Source organism: Zonotrichia leucophrys, chromosome 10 (genome assembly GCF_028769735.1).
Source record: "Zonotrichia leucophrys gambelii isolate GWCS_2022_RI chromosome 10, RI_Zleu_2.0, whole genome shotgun sequence".
NCBI classification, from domain to species: domain Eukaryota; kingdom Metazoa; phylum Chordata; class Aves; order Passeriformes; family Passerellidae; genus Zonotrichia; species Zonotrichia leucophrys.
In genome coordinates, this window is record NC_088180.1 from 4494433 (window position 1) to 4515422 (window position 20990).

At 41.6% G+C, this 20990-nt stretch overlaps 1 protein-coding gene across 3 annotated transcripts in view; it reads left to right on the forward strand.

Moving 5' to 3' along the window:
* The window catches only part of SCAPER (S-phase cyclin A associated protein in the ER), a 135971-nt gene that overhangs the window by 95079 nt on the left and 19902 nt on the right, over positions 1-20990 (forward strand). For all 3 annotated transcript variants that reach the window (XM_064722208.1, XM_064722206.1, XM_064722209.1), the window contains exons 26-28: positions 5050-5279; positions 8889-9044; positions 18121-18358. In XM_064722208.1, coding sequence (XP_064578278.1) covers positions 5050-5279; positions 8889-9044; positions 18121-18358 — 624 coding nt within the window. The remainder of the gene's footprint in view (positions 1-5049; positions 5280-8888; positions 9045-18120; positions 18359-20990) is intronic.

Genomic DNA, 20990 nt, shown 5'->3' on the forward strand with positions numbered 1-20990 from the left:
GAAATGTACAAACTGAGAGCAGCTCTGAATACCAAAATACTAAAATATACCCCCAGAGACTTTTAACTGCCTCCACTTTTCCTGGTTGGATGAGCCATGTGATGCAGTCTTTGCCTATGTCATGTGTATTTCCAATTACTGTTGGAAAATAAAACCCAAAGTAATACCAGGAGTAATAAATGAGAATGTATATTTGCAAGGTTTTAACAAATTATTAAGCAAGTACACCAATATTTGCTGAACACAGTACTGTTTTGAGAAACATTTCAATATAATCTTGAATACATCCAGTATGAACCTTATTTCCAGCCAGTTTTATGTGGATTTAGTTTTGGTTTGGGTTTTTTGTGTGTGTGTGTGTCATCCAGCCTGTCCAGGTTAATGGTTTGAAGTATCCTGTTCAGACCTTTCTTTGCCTCCTGCCTTAAGGCACTGGTAGGAAACCTTCTGTAGCCTGACTTACCCTGTTTCCTTCCTCAGCCTCCTTAGCTCTGGTAATGCCTAAATCAGTGTCTGTTGAGGACAGCGGGGCTGTTTCCTGATTTCCATGATTAATGGATCAAACCTTCCCACCTACATTCCTACAGTTCTTGTGCTGCAGTTGGAGCTTTGTTTATTCACTGCTGTCTCTGCTCTTCTTTGTCTACTGTAGCCAGAAGATAGTTGTACAATAATTGTAGCTTTTCTAGTTGTGTGTTTTGGAAGGTTTCATACCAACACAACCAAGTAATTAATGGAGCTATAGGCATGTAAGGATTATTTCACACTTTGGGGGTTTTATTTCCAGTCAAGTGACAGCAGTCATGTACTTTCCAAAAGATATCTGAGAAGCCATGCACCTAAACCATACCTGTTTGTGGGATACCATGGCAGGTCCCTATGATTATTTTTTAAGGCAATCTTTAAAGGAATAGTATCTGAAAATTCGAAGACATCATTAGTGAATGTGCAATGAATGTTAGGTGAGGTAGCCATCAAACAAATGTAGGGATCAAAACCCAGTTGCTGATTACTTTTTTTTTCTCCAAAATACAGTGCTTAAATTTGGACCATATTTTAGGTTAGTGTCCTATGACATTTTACTGGGTTTAAGATAATCTGGCTATCTGGTCACAGGAAAGTATTTTTTCTCCTCCACTTCTTGCCTGGAATGTGCTGCCATGTAGTTGGGGTTCTTCAGAATGACAGTATACATCCTATTGCAGTTTCTTCACCACTTGCATCCAGGTTTTTTTTAGTCTTCTGTGCTGCATCAAATAAGGCAGCTCCATGTTAGCACTGATGATGGCAAGAGCTGTGAAATCCAAGGTACATCTGTGCTGCTGGGCTTTTCCAGTCCATTTTGAAATTACATCTGTCCCCACAGGGTTCAGCTGTGTGGCACTGCAGTTCCCTCGGTCCCTAATAACAGCCTGACCTGGGATGACTTTAGGATGCTCCTATCCCCATTGGTCAGCCCAGAAAAAAGTTTTGCACCTTTTTCTGAGAGCAAAGAGGGGGAGAGAAGAAGTGCACAGTTTGTTTTCAGACACTGCACTCACTCCCCCCCATTCCTGCTCCTGGACTGCATTGTTTGCAGACAGACAGACAGCAGGACAGAGCTCTTCTTTGCTTTTAGTTAGTTTTAGCTAGCTGAGGCAAAGAAGTTCCCTGGACTGTGGGTTTTTTTCTTTTTTCTCTTTTCTTTGGAGTTCAAACCTGCTCTGGACTGAGCACCAGCAGAGCACCCTCAGCTCCCACCTGTGGCCACTGGGCCAGGCCTGGCTGAGGCATTTCCAGCACCAGAGGGACTGATCAGAGACTGAGTGAGCTGAGCACAGCCCCCAGAGGGACTTGCTGAGTGTATGTCATCTCTTCAGAGCAGCAAGAAGTTTTATTAGTTAATGTTGCTCTTCTTTTGTGCTGGTGAATGCTTTGCCTGTTAAATAAACAGGTTTTTTCCACTTTTCTCCAAGGAAATCTCTTCCCAAACCAGATGGGGGAGGGAGCCTCTTGAATTTGCTTTCCAGAGGAAACCCCTTTAGAGGTTTTCTCCCCCATTTTCCCTAAACCAGGACACAAGCCCATGTGGAGAGTAGTAAATCCTGAAAACAGGGCTGGAGTAGAAGAGGTGATGACACGCTGAAGGGTTTAGAGGTGGGGAATTTAGAATTGAAGCCTTCACCTGCACCATCTCAAGGCCATGCCCTTCCTGAGCCATTTCCATTTCTTTGGTTCACTAGTTACTCCACAGAGAGTCTGACATCCTACTGAGATTTCTGAGGTGTACTTTCAGTGTTTTTGAGGCAAGCTCAATGACTACACATGCAAAAAGCACAAAATCACTCTTGGTAATGGGAGAATTATATGAAATAATTGACCAAATGAAGAGAAATCGTGTGCTTCTAAAGGTCTGAAGTCTTTCCATTTAGGCTTAGCAACTCTACATTTGAAATTCTTCATGGCTGTGGAGGACTTTGCCTTTTATGAAATAAAAATATGAATGAGTTGTCAGTGCTGGACCTCTGCATTGCTAACTGGGAATTGTTTGGTGTTTTTTGTTAGCACAGAAGGAGAATGTGCTCTGATCTGCAGAGGTATTTTGGTGATGTGAGTCAGAACAGAGGAGCATTTTCAGCTATATTAAATGTGTGCCTAAGTGCTTTACTGGATTGGGGCCATATTCTGCAGCATCTTACAGGATTAAGCCCAAGATGCTGGGCAGAGCTGAAGAGCTTATGGCAGCTCTGCACAAGCATGGGAACCCCTGCCCAGGGTGGATTTTCCAAGGAATAGTTTATGACTTGTGTGGGGTCTGTACCAGAGCTGAGAGTCAGATCACCAGAGTGTTCCAATTCAAAATCCAACCTAAAGAAAGTAGGACTCCTGATTAGGCCCAGCAAAGTCAGCCATCAGAAAAGCTAAAATAGCATTGAGATGTTGGATGTGGCAGATATTTGGACAGTAGTTACAATTTCCTGATCTCCCATTGTGATTTTAAAATGTTTTATACCAATTACTCAACAAATCAATTTAAGTGTGTACTCACACCTGTGGATTTGTGTCACAGAAACTGTTAAACCTCAGGAATGTGGAGTGTTGTTACATTTACCCATTCAAAGCTCATGTTCAACACAGTTTCTCTGAATATCATTAACTCCTTGTGTAATTGACACAAGGAAACCAGAGCTTGAAAGCTTTCATAATTACACTATTAAATCTTAAGATTTCTTACCCCCTTGCTTGATATAATAATCAACAAGCAAGCACCCCAATTAATTTTGCTTCTGCAAGCACACCAATTAATTCTGAACATAAATCTCAGCACACTTTCACACTATTCCATTAATTATTTCTTCAGTAAAAGAGCTGATCTGTTGTCACTCATTTGAGTTAGTGTAAAAGGAGAATCTTCAAGGAATTCAGTTCAAATTTACCTATTTTCTGTCAAGCAGTATTTCCTTCTATCTGTTGTTTGACATAACACTGTTTAAAAAACCACATTTGTTCTCACTTCATATTAATTCAAATATTAATTATTACATTTTGCAAAAAAATTGAACATGAAATAAGCTCTGCAGTAAATTACTCTAGTAAGTGGCAGATCTATTTATTTTACAAATTAGGAAGAGCAGTTTTATTTCAAAGCATGAACTTTCATAGCTAAGGACTATATACTTAGAAAATATATTTCTCCTATGTACATTGAACAAAATGTTCAATGACATTTGACAAAAACAGACATTATCCACTCATAGTACTGCTCATTACAGCAAACCAAAGGTTCTGCTGCAAGACATTATAAAATCTTTTAAAAATAGCACAGATAATTTTTTATCTAAGGTGAAAAAAAGCAGTAAGTAGCATTTATTAGCAGTTTTTAAAACTTGGTGTTCAGAGCACAAAGCCACATTTAAGTTGATTTCCACATGGCAAAGCTCAGTGTGTCTGTTTCAATGAGCAATTGGTGTCATTAGGCGTGAATTATTTTAATTATTACCAACAAATGGTACTGGAGCCATGTAGCATTGCTTTTCCTATTGAACTTGAATAAGCAGCTAAAGACTTCTCACTTGCTCTCTTGGCTCAGCACCAGAAGCAGACCATTACAATGGGTTTTAAGTACCAGCACAAGGCTCAGAGCTAATGAATAATAAAGAAATGTGCATGTTGTTCTTTGTCACCAAGTGTCACCAAATCCCTCCTGATACCTACACGAGGAGGAATGCTTTTCTCTGGCCACGCTTGCATTACTGAGTGTAAATGATTTTAACCTGGAAGGAAAATGGCATTGCAGCCAGCATTGATCCCTGGTGCCTGTGTGAGCCTCAGGCTGTGGCAGAGCAGGGGATGTGGCTTTGGCCCAGCAGCATCAGCCGTGGGGATGTTCCGGAGCCCTGAGCCTTGAGTGCTGCCAGTGTCTGCCTCGAGCACTGCAGGACTTCACACACACTCCACTCACTGTGTGATGGTAACAGGGCAGGATTTCAGCTGCATTCATTACCTTGGGCTGCAGAAATGGAAAAATGAAATGAATTTTTTAAAAATTATGCTCTCCATGAGTAATAATCTCCTTCCAGATCTGTATCCTGCATATAGATTTGTTGTCAGATTTACATGTTGTACAGCTCAACTTCACCTATTTAGGAGTGGGATCTAGTTAAATGATTTAGAAAAATGAGATTCCTCTGAGGTCTGCTCAGAGAGAACTGGGTGTTGTGCTTCTGACATGATTGGCAGGTGGGTGACCTCTGATGGACAAGTGCAGTGGTCACTGGTGATGTTTCATGCATAAGAACACAATCATGCTAATGGCACACTCTGCTGCTGTCAGGCTTCCTTGCTTCTCAGACATGGCATTCTTGTGACTTGATTTATTCAGGTCCAGCTTGGATTATGTGCTTTACCTTACCTTGTACCTGCAACGGTTTCATGTCCATCAGCACTGCTAGAATGTTACCTTATTGTTACTTTCAGTGTAGGCCTATGCGAATTTGTAAATGTTTCTCTACAAACTTTGGTTAGTTTTACTGAATTCTGGTTGTTTGTGGTTTTTTTCTCTTTACTCAGGTTAGTGTTCCAGATGACCATAATGCTACTGCAGGCAGAAGTGTAAATAAGCAGGTATTTGAAGGTTTAACAACAGGACTTCTGAGGGTAGCTGCTGTGATTTTCAGATGTCTCATCTCCAGCTTCCCAGATGGAAACAGCCACTCTACTGCCCTGAAGATATTACAGGAAGTGAAAAGTAAATCCTCACAAGTGGAAGCCTTCAGCAGCAGAGTCCAAGACCTAATCAGGTTTAAAAAAATATGATGAAACTTTTTAAAGTATTCCTTATGAGAGAGAAAGCAAATTGCATCGATTTAAGAGAGGAACAAACTGCTTTAACCTTGATGCAGTGAGAGTAGTTAGTGTGGGTAGTCAGGAAGACTACTGAAATACTATATTCTCAATCAAAAATGTTCTTCAAAAAACTGCAGACAAAGAAATACAGAAACCCAGGATGTTTTTTTTTAATTTCTGGACTTGTTTTTAATGTTGTTTCCATTAATTTTCTCTCCTGATTATGTAGGAGCTAGTTTCCATACATTTTTCTCTCAGCTCTCTATGCCGACTGTGTGTGCCCATTGCCTGTGGTCTCTCATGTCGTACATGCATTCATATAAGCTGGTCCAAAAAAAACCTTTTCCTATTAAAAAAATCACCCAGTCCTTCCTAGAATCTTATCTGATCCTGATCTGATCTTATTTTAATAGCTGAACCGAAATATATTAGTACATACATAATTAATACATGTTTTAAATATATGAAACTAATATATATCCAGCAGTATACTGGACTTGCTAAAAGTGCACAGTTTCACTAGTAAGCTATATAAATAGTTATCAATAAATTGTTATGTTAATAGTCACCAATGTGTCTTCAGCCCTCTGAAAAAATGAAGTTCTTCTTTATATGCTACTGAAAACATGTCACAGTGAGCCCTCAGACGTTTCAAAGTCTGGTATGATGCTGATGGAGACAAAGAGGACATCTGGAGGAGAAAAGCAAAACAAGTAGTTGTCATAGATACCAGTGACCTCTCAAACTTCTGTGTTCTCATGTAACTCTCCTTCTCCCCAAACAGGTTTTGATAGAGTGTGAAATTTCAGGATGTTGTATTCTGCAATTTATGAATGGGAGGGTGGGAGGTCTGTGCTGAGCAGACATCTGACACTGGCTGGGCCCAGCACAGGCAGACCCTCAAGATAAGGAGAGACATGAGAATCTGAGCAGGTCCCTCACCTGAGGCACTTTAGGGGATCTGGTTATAAATGGGGAATGAAAGGCATGATGACAAGGTAATGGTGCAATTAGGACAAAAAGAGAGAGGGCATTTTAAACCAGTCAAAAACAGACAAATTCTGTCATTAATGAGAATCTTTCACCTCCAGGTCATTGTATCATGTGTCATGGGGAGTTGATTAAGTGAGAGTTTTAGGAAGATGGGCAAAGAAAGAGGAGCACTGAATTTTTTATTTTTTTTTTCCTATTTGGGACTATTAGACCTGGTGCATAAACACCAATTATCTATGTGCTGTCTGGGTATCAAAAGGGTAGCCAGGTTATTTCAGCTGTGCTCCTGTGGGTAAGAAGAGATGGAGGCAATAGATTAGAGAGCTTTGACATTCCACTTGTGTGTGTGCTCAGCTCCTCGAGGAAGGGAGAGCTCCGTGCATCTTCCTGATGTCTCCGGGTGCCAGGGAGGAATAGTCCCAGCAGACTGAAAGCTCTCATCCATTTCCTCTCTGCCAGAGGAGCAGCTGCTCTGTGCCCAGTGGGGGTGGGAAGGAGGGGGACAGTGGACACAGTTTGCAGGTGTCACACTGTAGAGATGCTGCTAGGGAAGAGAATGCTGATGAGAAAGGTTGTGCCTCTGTGTGAGCCACCATCTATCAGCATTAGCTCGATTTTATTTAGTTCTTCCTCTTCCCTCCTATTTCTCAGAGCTGTTTCCAGCACTCAGCATTTCTCTGTGACTGTGATGTATCTAACACCCAGCTCTGTTCCTGGAATTATTCCTCTAATGCAGGAGAACTTGTTTATCACCTGTGTGATCAGGTGGATTGCTTAGATCAAAATTGGCAAGAAACTTAATGCTAGTAACCTTTCATGTTGCTGAATAGAACAGACAAATTTACCTGCACAATGAGTGTGCACTTAATAATCTTTGTGCATCTTTAGGTGTTTTTAACTGCTGTACTTCAGCAGCTTTAAGAATCTTCCATGCTGCAGTTCAACTTCTTGCTTTATATCCAGTGTATTTTTATTCTTAATTCCTTCACTTCTTCCAAAAGCTCTGTGTCACTAGGGTGGACATTGGCAGAGAAATCTGTCTTTGAGCAACAGCAGTGTCTGAAAAATAGGATGTTTTCTTCCCCAGGGTCAAAATCCCCTGTTCTTTCAAAATCAGACTGTAGGAAGTGTTGTGAGGGAATAGTTATTTTTAACAAGCAGTTGTACTTCTGTGAGAAGCATTATCTAATCAATAATCTTTATTGATAGAATCAATATTATTTAATAATGTTCCCTATTGAGTCAAGTTAGGGTGGTCTGGTCAAGTCTGGCAAAGTTAAAGCAGTGGTGTTCCCTTCTCCAGGAGCTCTGTCCTTGGAGCCATCTCTGCCAAGTGCCCTTGGGCAGCAGCTGCTGGGACAGTGATCTCAGGGGTTGGTGTAGGCAGGGTGGGAACAGGGGATCTTTTGTTGGTGTCTGAAGGCAATGACTTCCCCATGTCTTTTCAGCACAGGATAAAACTGCAGTTCTGGTTTTGACAAGAGGTTTCTCCTGCTTCGTAGGAGTGGAGGAAAATAGAAAGAAAATTAGAGGGGAAAGAAAGGGAGATGATTACAGTGGACCTTTGTGTCCACAAAGAGAGTTGATCTCACCTAAGTCAGCAGAATATGGTGGTTGAGAAGGGCTAAAGCCTGAGAAGCTGCATGTTTGTGGTAGAAAAGGACAGTAGGTAAAGTGAGGTGATACCAGCAAAGTGACATGGAAAAATACATCTGTGCATGGTTTGAGTGGAGTTGATAATGATCAAGGTGTGGGAGAACCTGCTGTGGACAGAGAGATCTTGGTACAAGGGTGAAGAGCAGATTTTTTTGGACATATATTTCCAAGCTATTAGAAATTCAAAGAAGGAACTTCAGCAGTTGTGATCTGAGGATCAGCAATGATGATCTGGTTAACCCTAATAAAAAAGAAGGGAGTTTTCAGTTTTTAAAAAGAGTCACTACATGGTTTTCTCTATATTGAATTTGATTGAGTCCTGAGGAGATTTTTTGATCCTGATCCTTCTATACTGATGGTAGAAAGTTGTTAATATTCTATTAGTCCCTGAGCTGTTGCATATATGTATTTATAAGAGGAGAACAAAGCCCAACAAGTGGCCAGTGGTTGCTATGATGTATGAATTGCTATAAAACATTATCTGGGTAACATCATTGTCTTCTTGAATTAGTGTGTTCTACAGAGTTTACCTCTTCATGCTAAAAAGAAATTGTGTTGTTGCAGAGCTATCAAGATTATTATAAATCATCTAACTATGGCAAAATTCCATTGTCCTCCTAGCAGTATGCTAAAATAAACATTTACACTCATCTTTCTTGTACAGTATAATACAAATTATCCTACAACTCTCAAATATTGTAACAAAAACTACTGATAGTCACAGAGAGCCAGATCTGAAGTTATTGTAATTGGAATTGTTTTATTGAACACCTTCAAAAAGAGTATTTAAGTGATCACAACCTGGTTTTTTTTGAGTGGTTTGATAGCAGAGAAGCAAAAATTACTTCTTTTGCAAAGTTACCAAAACTGTTGTGGAACTGTTTTTTGTAATACACTTTTTCCTCTGTTTGTAGTTACGTGGTGAACATGGGACTGGTGGACAAGCTGTGCTGCTGTTTCCTGTCTGTGCAAGGCCCTGTGGATGAGAACCCCAATGTAGCAAGTTTCCTGCAGAGTGCCACAGCAGTGCTGCATGGCATGTGCCAGCTGTGCTGGGCTCTCAGTGGAAGGTGGGTGCAGTGCCAATGGGATGTGCCAGTGTGCCTGGCTCTCAGTGGAAGGTGGGTGCAGTGCCAATGGGATGTGCCAGCTGTGCTGGGCTCTCAGTGGAAGGTGGGTGCACTATCATGGGATGTGCCAGCTGTGCTGGGCTCTCAGTGGAAGGTGGGTGCACTATAATGGGATGTGCCAGCTGTGCTGGGCTCTCAGTGGAAGGTGGGTGCCATGGTGCTCAGGCAGGGGCCTCCTGCTGAGGCTGCCAGCCAGAACTGAGACACACAGGGACAGGGACAGTGCTGCAGATTGCCTCTGCTCAGCCTCTTACCAGCAATCTGTAATCTTGCACTGAGCCTGCTTCTTTTAAGCCACCTATCAGAATTGCAAACTTTGCCTCCTTTACTCATCATTCCCCACAGGCTTTTATCACTGATAGTTTGAATGTCCAGTCTCAAAGACTTCAAGAGGTACTTTATTATGGACTAAAATCAGCTGTTAATTGATTTGTCTCTATGATTTGTCTCTAGAGCAGCCTAGTTCAGCTCTTGCTCTTTAAAATACCACTGTCAGTAAGGGAACTCTATTTTCCATAAAGAAAGCTATTACTAGATTTTCAGGGAATTTTCTAATGTCAAATGCTTGTTGTTGTAGCCTAACCAAGGCTGTGGGAAGTGTGCATGAGGGTTTGTGCCTGCCAGCAAATCTGGACTTCTGTGGTCTGCAGTGTAGGACAGCTTGACACTCATGTGGGAGTCACAATTTCAGAGCTTTGGGCTGCACTTCCTAGAACCTACCACACCATTACTGTTACACATTTCAGGAAAAATCAAGGCTGGCAGAATTTCACAATGCATTCCTGAAGGGTAAAATGATGCTAGGGTTGAAAAAGTAGAGCTAATAAAACATAGGATAAGAAACAAAGCTTTAGGTAAGAGCTGGTGCTGGTAGCCAGGGACACAAACACATGGAAAAAGAACTGCAAGAAATATGAGCCCAAAGAGACCATCCCAACTTACTGAAATTTCCCTTTCTGAAAGCTGCCAACTTGGCATTTTAAATTCCAGCAGAGCACTGCCAGAAGTCAAATACTCACTAAATAAAATAATAAAAATATCACCCTTCTGTTAGTGGAATAATAGTTCTAGCTCAGAGTAATACTATATCTGCAATTTCTGTAGCAGGCACACACTTCACCAAAATATTAGAGATCTTTGCACCCCAAAATAGTACAGCACTGCACACATACATCCATCAAGAACATCTGTTCTTTGTAGCACCAGGATAATTTTGGGGGTTGAGTGTTTTTCTTCACAGTTACACCAAGAAGTATCTGATCCTACCACGTCCATAAGCAGCAATGCTCTGGATTTTATCCAAAGGTGCTGGTTGTTCCTGATTGCAGGTTACATTGTTCATTTGAGCATGAGAAGAAATGAGAGGAATGAACCTGGAGATTTCAAAACTGTTGTCTTTCACTTCAAGATCAAAAGCCTTGATGTAACTGATTAGAAGGGCAATTTAAATCACATGTCTTTCATCACCTGAGCCCCTGTCATTTAAGCAGTGTAATTCTGTCTTGTCACAGCAGTCCTCAGTGCTGGAGGTGATTTAAGTAGAAAAAGGTACTGCCAAACACAGATTAAGGTGGCAGGAACAGAGCTCAAATTTATTGAATTCTTAAATATGTCACACTGCAGTAATACATGATGTGTGATGCCTGTTTGCAGCACAAAAGGCAGCCCCTCTGTGAGAAGGACAGATGCCTCTCTCATTCCTGGTGAATGGGGTGGTGGCACTGCAGCCTTTGCAGTGAGCTTTCCTCACTCTGCTCAGCTGATACAGGCTTGTGACAGCAGCCTGCCTGTCACAGCCCTCTGTGCATCCCAGCCCTCTGATCAGCCAAGGGCTGAGCTTGTTTCTGAGATTGGAGGAGCCCAGCAAGTATTTCAAGTGCAGTATTTCAAGTGCTCTGACACTGTAGCATGAAAAGAAGTTTTGCCAAAATAATGGCAGGCTTTCACCATTGTTGCAAGAGCAAATTTGAAATGTTCTTTTCATATATCCTTCTGTATAATATGGTTCCAGGTTGGAAATTTCTTTATGCTCCTCATTGGTAACCAGGGGATGGGGATATAAATTAATCTGGTTTTTTTGTTTTTCATGGAGCTTTTCAGGCTGTTACCTGTCACATAGGAGGTTGTCATTCCATATGTAATCCATGAGAGCCCTGTGGTGCTGCTGTCTGGCTGTGCAGATCTCAGCACTCAGCAGTGAGTGGCACAGTGGGAAGCTGACACAGGACAGGAAATACTGGGTGGGGTACCAGGACCACCCCAGGGCTCAAACCAGCCCAGCCCAGCTGGGAAATCCTTTGTGAGCTGTGGGATCCTTCTCCTGTGCATTCAGATCCCAGCAGGTTGTTGGGAACTGTACTGCAGCTGTAATTGCCATATCCCCAGAGGGCCAGAAGTTCTTGTTCAAAAATCAGATTTGAAACAATTAAAAGATCCAGTCCTGTGGGTACAAAGTATGTTGAGCCATTTCTGGAGCTCTGAGGTAGGAAGAGCTGTCAGTCTGACTTTCCTGCACATCTCATGAAACTCCAAATTCAGCAGAGTATTTCTAAACCAAGCTCTGGATTGACACCCAGTGTGTATTTGGACAGTTCCTTCATGGAAAGAATTCTGTAGGCAGTGAAGAGATCTCAGCCAGGTCCCTCTCTGCACGTGCCTCTACCTCAGGCAAGGTGTCACAACAATAGTGATTATTAGAGAACAGCCTCAAATGATTTTATATATATATATATAAATCAACATTATCTTTTAAATGAGGTCTGTGGTTGATATAATGTAGATGGTAAAATTTTAAGACATGAATTAAGAGACTACTTTTATTACTGTGGTAGACTAATAAGGAAAAAAAAGTCCAAAATCATGGAGTTAGATACAGTAAAGAAAAGTCTGACTAATGTAGAAGCATAAATTGGAGGATTTTCAATTTTAAAATCATAAAATGTTATTGAAATAAGGGAATATATTCTGAACATATGTTATAAACATACCTATTATAAGAGAGGCATTTTCTTTCCATTAATGATCAAGGTCTTTAAAAAAGATTTAACTTTGATATTGATCTTACTTTTCAAATTATCATTTTTGATACTGGCTAATAAATGCTTGATTGATTCTTTTAATTGAAATTTTGCTGTGGATGGAATAGCATATTTTCCAAAAGAACAATTGTTGAAACCCGTAATAACTTGTTATCCTGTTTCAAACTTGTTTTGATACTTTTTGTCCTCTTCTCTTACACGGAGAGAATCATTGAGGGTGACTTGAGACCTCCAAGTGGAAGTCCCAATTTTCTGATGCTGTTTTGCATCTATAGCTAACAGGGGAGGTGAGAGCTCCTTCCTCCCTGATGAGTTTTTTTAAAAAAGGCATATGAGAGCTGAAAACAGGACACTGTCCCTTATTGTTTGTAGGGAAAATCAGAAAATGTAGCAGGTCTGAATTTGAGCTCTCTCTGCTGAGCAGGTGAAGCTGGCATTTGATACTTAGGCTTGAAAATTGTGACCCTGGTAATGCTTAACTGACTTTTGCTCACCATTATGAGTAACAGTAGCCAGAATTGAAAACAGAGACATTTTTATTAACCTGAAATAAAACAAAATATTAAATACAGTTTGTATGGAATAACAATGTTGTGTGTCCATATAGACCTCTTGGAATCTGCGTGCAATTGCAGATGTCCAGTAGCAGTGTTCAAGATGACAGCCCTGATTTCCAAGTGTATCATTGGAAGTATGACAGATTCAAGGCCTCTTTTGGGCCCTCAGGTCCTGACTACACATCTGGAATGTGCTTGGCTTGTACCCACAGGACAGAAACCAATGAGCAGGCCTGGAATGCAAGGAGCATTAATGAAGGCATGGCCCTGCTGCCTCAGCCCAGCCTTCCCTAGGAGCAGGGGGAGCACTGAGTGAGTGAGGATCTCCATGGCAGATCTTTTATCAGCATAGCAAAGGTTCTGCTGTGTTCCTGTCTTCCCCCGTACTGCCCAGAGTTCATCCAGCCTAGATCCCCTTTCCCTACTTCTCTGGACCTGAGGTTGCTGTGCCAGAAGTTGTTGCTCTTTGGAGGGCTGGAGTCAATGCCTTGTGTCACTTTTGCCCATGAGTGTGAGTGGATAAAGTCAGAGTGTCCCAGAGTTACTGCAGGGAGCAGGGGAAAGCAGGGCAGCACTGCAGGGTAAGGGTCGGTCACTGGGGCAGCACAGCAGAGAGCAATAACACAGATCCAAGGAGGATACTGCCTTGTGCATAAGGGAATATTGCAAGTAATAGTCCCTCAAATTATGTAGATCCTTTGGAGCTCCAGCTGTTCAAAAATTTTGCTGTTTTCTCTATTTAAGAATTGCCTTCAAGCTTTCTCATTACCCCAGGAAAATGCAGTGCCAGAGCAGAGCAGTAATGAAATAGCTGCTGTTCTATCCCAGAGCAGTGGTGGGGTGTAGAAATGTGTGTCAGCAGCTAATGAAGCTGCAGAGGCAGAAAGCTGCAGATGCAGGTCAGGCCCAGGGAAACCCTGCCTGTCCTGCCCCAGATGCACATGGAAGTGGCCTGGGCTCACTTTTATTGCAGTCATTAAGATAATGTCTGCTTTGGCTGCTGCATGGGGAATCAGATGCAAGTCTGTCTGAACCTTGGTTTTGCTTCTCACCACTTCCAAGGGACCCCAGCTCCAGCAAGTGCTGTTAAACTCACTCTAAATTGTGTCTGAAGGCTTCATTTCATCCCTCCTGTGCAGCACTGCAGTCCCTGCTTGGCAGTGGGAATTGCAGCAAGGTCTGACAGGTGCTAAATACTTCCTTGTTCTTCTTTTATTATTATTTGGCCTCTTTATTTTGACATCTCTTTCTAAATAAAATAATTTAGAAGCAGAAAGTACTGATGATAGTTTTAAAATCCTAATAATAAAAAACCCCAACAGATTATATTCTAAGCCTCTTGGAAACTCATGTTTTCATTTCACTCAGTGTTTTTAATCAGGAGTATATATTTCAAATATACAAACATTATAATGTATACCCTTAGAGGGGCTTGTCTGCTTGTTAGCTCAGCCAGTTTTTAAAACAATATATTTTCAGATATAAACAGTTTGCTCATATTGAAGCTTGGAAAAATTGTAGTTTTATACTTGTTCTGCAGAGTATGCTGTTTCTTATCAAGCTGTATTGAATTCCTGTTTTTAATAAATAGTAGTGTATTTTAAGCAACAAAGTAACGCTGCTTAATATCTTTCTTTCTTGTGATGGATATATCCACATTTTTTAATTCTTAAACTCTTTTTGTAAGTCATAGATCACATACCAGTTCCTGAAAGCTCTTGATGGCCAAGCTGAAAATCACAGTGGCAGCCCATAATGAAAATTCTGTGCATTTCATTAAACCTTTTTTTTTTTAAGATAGTGCAGGTTGTTTGACCATAATATAAATATTTGTCTGTTCTTCTGTATTTATATTTAAGACATAATTATTGTGACTGGTAAAGTTTGAAAGGCTGTTTGTTTTCCCAGCTCTGTCAACCAGTGTTAAAAATCCAGTGGGTCTTGCTTCCCTTCAGGGATTAATTGAAGAGGTTTTGTCCATAGTGACTATTTTACTTTTGCAGCTGTTACAGACTCAGAGACAAAATTCTTTTAAATAGGAGAATTAAGAGGAATGTCAGCTCTAGGAGTCTGATCTCTTAACTTCAGTTATGTAAAGTCTGATTTTCTGGTGTGACATTGTCATCTTATGTTATGAAGGTTTTTGGGGGTTTTTGCTTCAGTCTGTCCCAACAGAACTGATCTTTTATTGGGCTCATGGTTTGAGGTGAACTAAAAATCTGCTAAATGTATGAAACCCAGTGTTGTGCAGACTTGACAAAAATCACTCAGAGCAGTAGAGGCAGAGGTTCATGCTTTATTTTACATAATTTCATATAGGTTCAATTCAACAGGAGCCAGTGTTCTGTTCACATACACGTTAGCTGTAGTACAGGCAACATCCAAAATGAATTTTTTCTGGCAGTTCCTTCAATCCATCAAATGTAGCAGACAGATTTTTAATTTCTCTTTAACAGTTTTGTTCTGTACGAACTTCAAATTTTTTCATCTTTTCTGTGAAAAAAACTAATGCTTGCATTTAGTTATTTTACAATTGACTTTTTAATGTATATTTTGATTCATTCTCTGCCCCAGAGCAGCATAAAATGGTAAAAGGATTTCATCCAGCAATGTAAGCTTTCTCATATGGAATTGTTTAAAAATAATGATGGAGTGAGAGTTGAAAGCAAGCTAACTTTAACCTTTGGTAAAATTGGTCAATCTTCTGATTGCACAGAGTCAGAAAAAAATTCTGTGAGGTCTCATATGCAGTAATTAATTTGGGGTTATCATTTGACTGTGAGTGTACTTTTCTGTTTTGTACAGCTGAAAAAGCTAAGAGTGAAGTTAGGTTGGCAGGAGGAGCTGTGCTCTCATGTGATCCTGTGGCAATAAACATTCTAGTTAGTCGAGTGTAACTAAGTGATGGTTAGCACATTTTGGCTACTGCATGCTGCAGAATAAATCCTGGGATACCAGGGAGCCCAGACAGAGCAGGGCTGTGCTCAGGGTGGTCCCAGAGCTGCCAGCTCTCCCTCCTCAGGGAGGGACCCTCATCATCTGTGCCTCCCTCCCAGGCAGGCTGATGTGCCAGCACACCTGGAACTTTGCAGCAGGGATCTCCAAAGGCACAGCTGGCACAGGCAGGTGATGGCTCAGGAAGTGTCTCTGCTGTCTCCATTCACACACACTCACTTAGAGACCACAGAGCTTCAAAATGAAGATTTGGGGCATGGATTCCAGGCATAGGGAAAGCAAAGCCCTGCCATAAATTGTTGTGCAGCGTAGCCCCACCCAAACACACTTAGAACTCTAAGGGTTTTTTCCACTTTTTGTTTTTTGTGGAGTAAATTTTAGGGTCTTAAGGAGAACAGACACAACTGTGTTGCTTTTGTTCTTACTGTGTTTTACTAAAGATCTGATTCTTGTGTCACAGGCTTGTGGACTACTCGTGCAGTGTGGGGTGGTTTGTGTGCAGCACAGGTGTCCTTGGGACGTTGGTCCTGGGGTAGCAGCAGAAGGGGCAGCACTGAACAGCTTTTTCAGCAGCACTGAATATTCACAGACTGTAAATAGAAATAACTCAGAAATGGTACCATTAGTGCTGATTTCAGATGAGAGCACTCCTTGCATCATCTGGTAGGGTAAAGGTAAAGATGTGAGGGGACAGTGGTGGAAACAGATGGGTGCCAGTAGAGCAAGTTGTGTACAGCCCAAATACTGTCCTGTCAGCTGAGCCCAGGGCTGCTCTGGGACCTGAGGAAAGCAGGTTCCTCATCCTGCTCGGCCTCTTTCCCTCCCTGTGGTCCAAGGAAGGGATGGAGTGCTGCTGACAGACAGAAATTCTCATGGACAGACATTGGTTTGGGTTAGGTGGTGCTTTCTTGCCTGCTTTATTTGCTTCACTAGGAAAAGCGAAAATGACAGAACAAGATGATGGTTGCCAAAACGTGGTTGTTGCTGAGCTCATGGTTTAGTTTCTCTGTTGAAGAAGTCTGTCTGCAATTGTAAAAAGCAGGATTAGTCATCCTGCCTAGAATCTGTGTTGGAAATGTCACTGGAGCCAGTGTTTGTAGCAGAGGAGTGCAGGGCGCTCCTGGTACAGATACAGAGAGATTATTGAGAGCTGCTCTAGTCAAGGTAAAGCTCCTTTCTGATTCTGCTCAACAGGAATATTCTGAGCCCTCTGAGTGTCTGGTCTTTGCTTTCTTAAACTGAGGTCTTCAAACTTACAGATTATTTTAGAAAATCGCTCTGATTTTCACTTCCATTTTCTTTGCTTTTAGTAGTTATAAAAGGGGGAAATACCCTCATTTAAGTTGTCCTTTTTTAATGTTTTCTCATATAGTCTGTAATATTTTCCTTTAATTATAACATGGAATCATATATACACTCAATCTTTGCAGTCTCTTTTGATATTGACACTTTATTGGGGTTTTTTTCCCTTTTTTTTCCTTGTTTTTAAGATGGAAATATAGTAGATGAGGTAAAAACCAGTCCTTGATGTAGCATATTTTCATTGTTACTGTTTGCTGTGTTTTATTATTTTAGTGTTTCCTTTGATTACCAATATTGACCAAATATGTTTCCACAATGAAATTCAGGTAATTTATGTTATGGGTTTGAATTAGACTTTGGAGAATATAAAACTTGCTGAATTATTTTGGGGCTTCACTTTGTGCTAGCCTACCCTGCACACATTATTTAGCCTCCAGGGTAGTGATACTCTCAGTCTTCCTTAGTAGTTGTCCTGCATCATCTTCTGGATTATTAACAATGTGAAAAAACTGAGTAGTAAAAATCATGAAGGATTATGTGAAATGTTTTTGGAACTCTGGATGTGAGAATGGAAAGGGCAGTCCTGAGTTATTTGCCTGTCTGTGCTGATATCCAAGATAACCAAAAACCTTCTCCATTATTTTATGTGCACACCCAGAAGGCGGCAAAGGGAGACCCAGTTCCCATGTGCACGAGCTGTGCTGGTTTGTGCTTGCCTGTGCTTTGCTGCCCTGCTGCACTCTCCCCTAACATCATCTGAAATAAGGAGCAATGTGTTTTCCTACTGCTCCACACTTCATTCTTAAATTCCTGCAGACCCATTTGATTAAGATCATCTGTTCCCAGTAACTTATTTCGCTACTTAGGTAGGCAGTTTGTTCCAGTGCCTGCAGCCCATCACTGTGGCAGGAGAGCTCCAGGGAGTTCTCCCACTGCTGCTGGCTGCTACTGCAGGCAGCAAAGGTGAGAGCAGGCTGCTGACCCGAGGCAGGGCTTGCTTGGAGCCCCTCTGTGCTCCCAGTGTCCCCGGGCTCGGCGCGGGCATGATCCCGCACTGCAATGACAGAGAGCACGAGACAGTGCCCTAATCATTGCGGTATTTTCTGGAACGCTGTGGTGTCCCTGGCTCCCAGCTGAGTGTGTGCCCTGGCTGTTCCCTGGCAGGTGCTGCAGCGTGTTTGACAGCGGGCGGCAGGAGCCCACGGGGCTGAGCGCGGCCCTGCAGGCCACGGACCTGGTGGGGGTGCTGCACATGCTCTACTGCGTCCTGTTCCACGGCACCAGCTCCGAGCCCAGCCCCGCCAGCCCCAAGGACAGCTACGCTGCCAGCACCGTGCAGGTGGCCATCCAGAGCCTGCGCTTCTTCAACAGCTTCGCTCTTCTCGACCTGCCTGCCTTCCAGGTAACCGATGGTTTAAAACTTCTCTTAGTGGGATGCTGTTAGTTATTGATTATATCTTTGGACTAAGTTTTGTCTTTAAGGTCTTAGTTGTTGAAGGAGTTTTTAAATGTTAGATTTTGTGCATGAAATTTCTAACTGTTGTTATGTCTGCCATATAGCTGTGGCTGATGACTTTAACCAAAAAGTGAAGATTTAGAATACTGAATCAAATCCATTATGTTCTCCAACTTATTTTTCACTTGTTTCTACCATAGTGCTTTTTATATTTATTAAGCCCCAAAAGTGTAAAAAGAAAAATCTTAGTCCAAAGGACAAAATAACAGTTTATTTTATGTGAAAGGATTTGCTTGTATTGTAACCACATACTGTATTTTCCAGTGCTTTTGTGGGCCACTTGATTTAAGATTGTGCAGCTGAAACTGATAATCGCTTGATATAATTTCTTTAGCAAGTAAAATTTTGTTAACCAAAAATTGGAAAATATATTTTCATAATTTTTATTAAACTAAAAAAAAAATTGAGTCCTGAGAAGGACTATTTACCTTTGTCTGTGAACAGAGTTCAAGTGTAAATGAATGATTTTGCCATACAAATAGTAGTATATTTCTCAGGTAAGTTAGTAAAGTTGTATTGTTAATATAAAACCTTTCAGAAGGCATTGCTTTGAAAACACATTTAGCAGCATCAGTCTTACACAATTCAACAGAACAGGTTTCTTTTTCATTTAATGTGTAATTTGTAGTGTGCTGTACCACACTCTCCGTCTGAAGTGCATTAAACTCGGCAAGACCTTTTCACAAATGAAGAATTTAGTGTGGCTCCTTCAGTTGGTGTTTCTTGCCATGGACTTTCAGTTTGGTATCGTCTGTAACAACAGCAGCAAGGCTTGTGTGTGCAGCAGAGTTCATCTGCAGCTGCAGCACCAATCCAGTCAGGGTTTTTTGCAGGGACAGAAGCAGGACACTGACTGCAGTTTGATTGCACACCTACTGACTCCATTCCTTTCTGTCAGTCAGGGCAGTTCCCTCCTGACCTTGGTTCAGCACTCTGGGTGTGTGCCAGGCTGGCTGTTTGTGTGCTGCTGTAGGTGTTACAGGTGTGTGCCAGAGTCAGCCTTGAGTGGAGCAGGTACACTTGGCAGGGGAGCTGTAGCAGATCCCACTGGCTGCAGGGCTGCTCCCTGCTATCCCAAGAAACCACTGTTCACTTTTAAAACACATCTCTTGCTTACCCTGTCTGTATTTATCCCTCTACCCACGCTGTTACATCCCAGCATTTGTAACAAACAGTCAGCATTGACCTCCAAACCCCATGGTCTGTGTTAGTCTGTTCTACCCAAAATGGTGCAGGTCAGTAACAGTTGCCTGAAGGGTGGCCAGACCCCAGCAGTGGGAGCTGCTTCTCTCAGCTCAGGGGCACAGGGCCCTGCTCAGGAGGTGTCCTGGACTGTGGGGATGCTGTTGTTGTGATGGACAGGCACACTGGGCTAGCTCAGCAGCTCTCCTTCCCGTGCATTAATGGGATTTGTTTCTGTACTGTTAGAAATAACATCCACCTGAGGCAGTTTGCTGGACACTGACCCCGTGGGCCATGGCAGGCTGGCAGACAGAGGAGGGAAGAGCCTCCTGTGTGATCATTATCTCTAAGGAATAGTTTTATCACAAATTGGTAGGACTGTGGAATAGGGGGTTCTGATTAGCAAAAGAGGTCTGGCATTCTCGAGTTTGTATTAGCACAGATGGCTCATGGGTATATATTTCATTTAATTTGACAGTATAAACAATTGAAAGATGGTAGTGAGAAACAGCACAGGGTCCTGAGCTGATATTAATTCTGGCTAAAAAGGAAGCATAGTTTCCTTGAAAAATTAGTTTAACTTTTATACACAAACTCAGGTGCCCTTTGACCTGTTGTTGTCAGAGGAGGTCAAACCCAGAGCACTGGGTCACAGCATGCACAGACAGCACTAATTAAATAAGGATGGACCTGAGAACATGGCATTCACATGACATAAAGCAGTAAATAGGGGCTGTATTGGGCATTAAATTTTGAAAATCCACTGACTTACCAGAATGCTTGAAGTTCAAGATCGAAAGCATCCACAGCTGAGCCTGCTTCCATTGTCAAGGATCCTGCTTTTCTGGGTGTATTTGGAATTCAGCAGGACTAAACTATGCCACAGCCTGGGATTTATGTATTATGTATTTACCACAGGCTAGAAGGTAGAAAATGAAGAAAACTCTGAAATGAAAGAGATTTTCTCAGGCCTGCATTGCTGTTTCATTAGAGTTAGGAGACTGTGATGCTCATTCCTTGTGCTTTAGTTTTCCCCTTTGACCCTGTGTCGCTCTGTCTGCTTGACATGTTTATTAAATAGAGGCTGTAGGCTGCACAGATAAAATCTAATTCTGAATCTCCACGGTACAGCTATTTGCCTACTTTTAAAAAACATCCCAAGAAGCTTTGCAGCTGACTGTTCTCTCCTTTTGGATGTTTCTAACTTTTTGTAATGTTTGAAAAGTCATTATTTGTTATTAATCATTGTATTCCATTCAGAGCATGAGTTATTAATGAGAAATGCATTTTGCTCTGTTGCAGAAATGAAGATGGTTTGGTTTCTTTTGCTTATTTC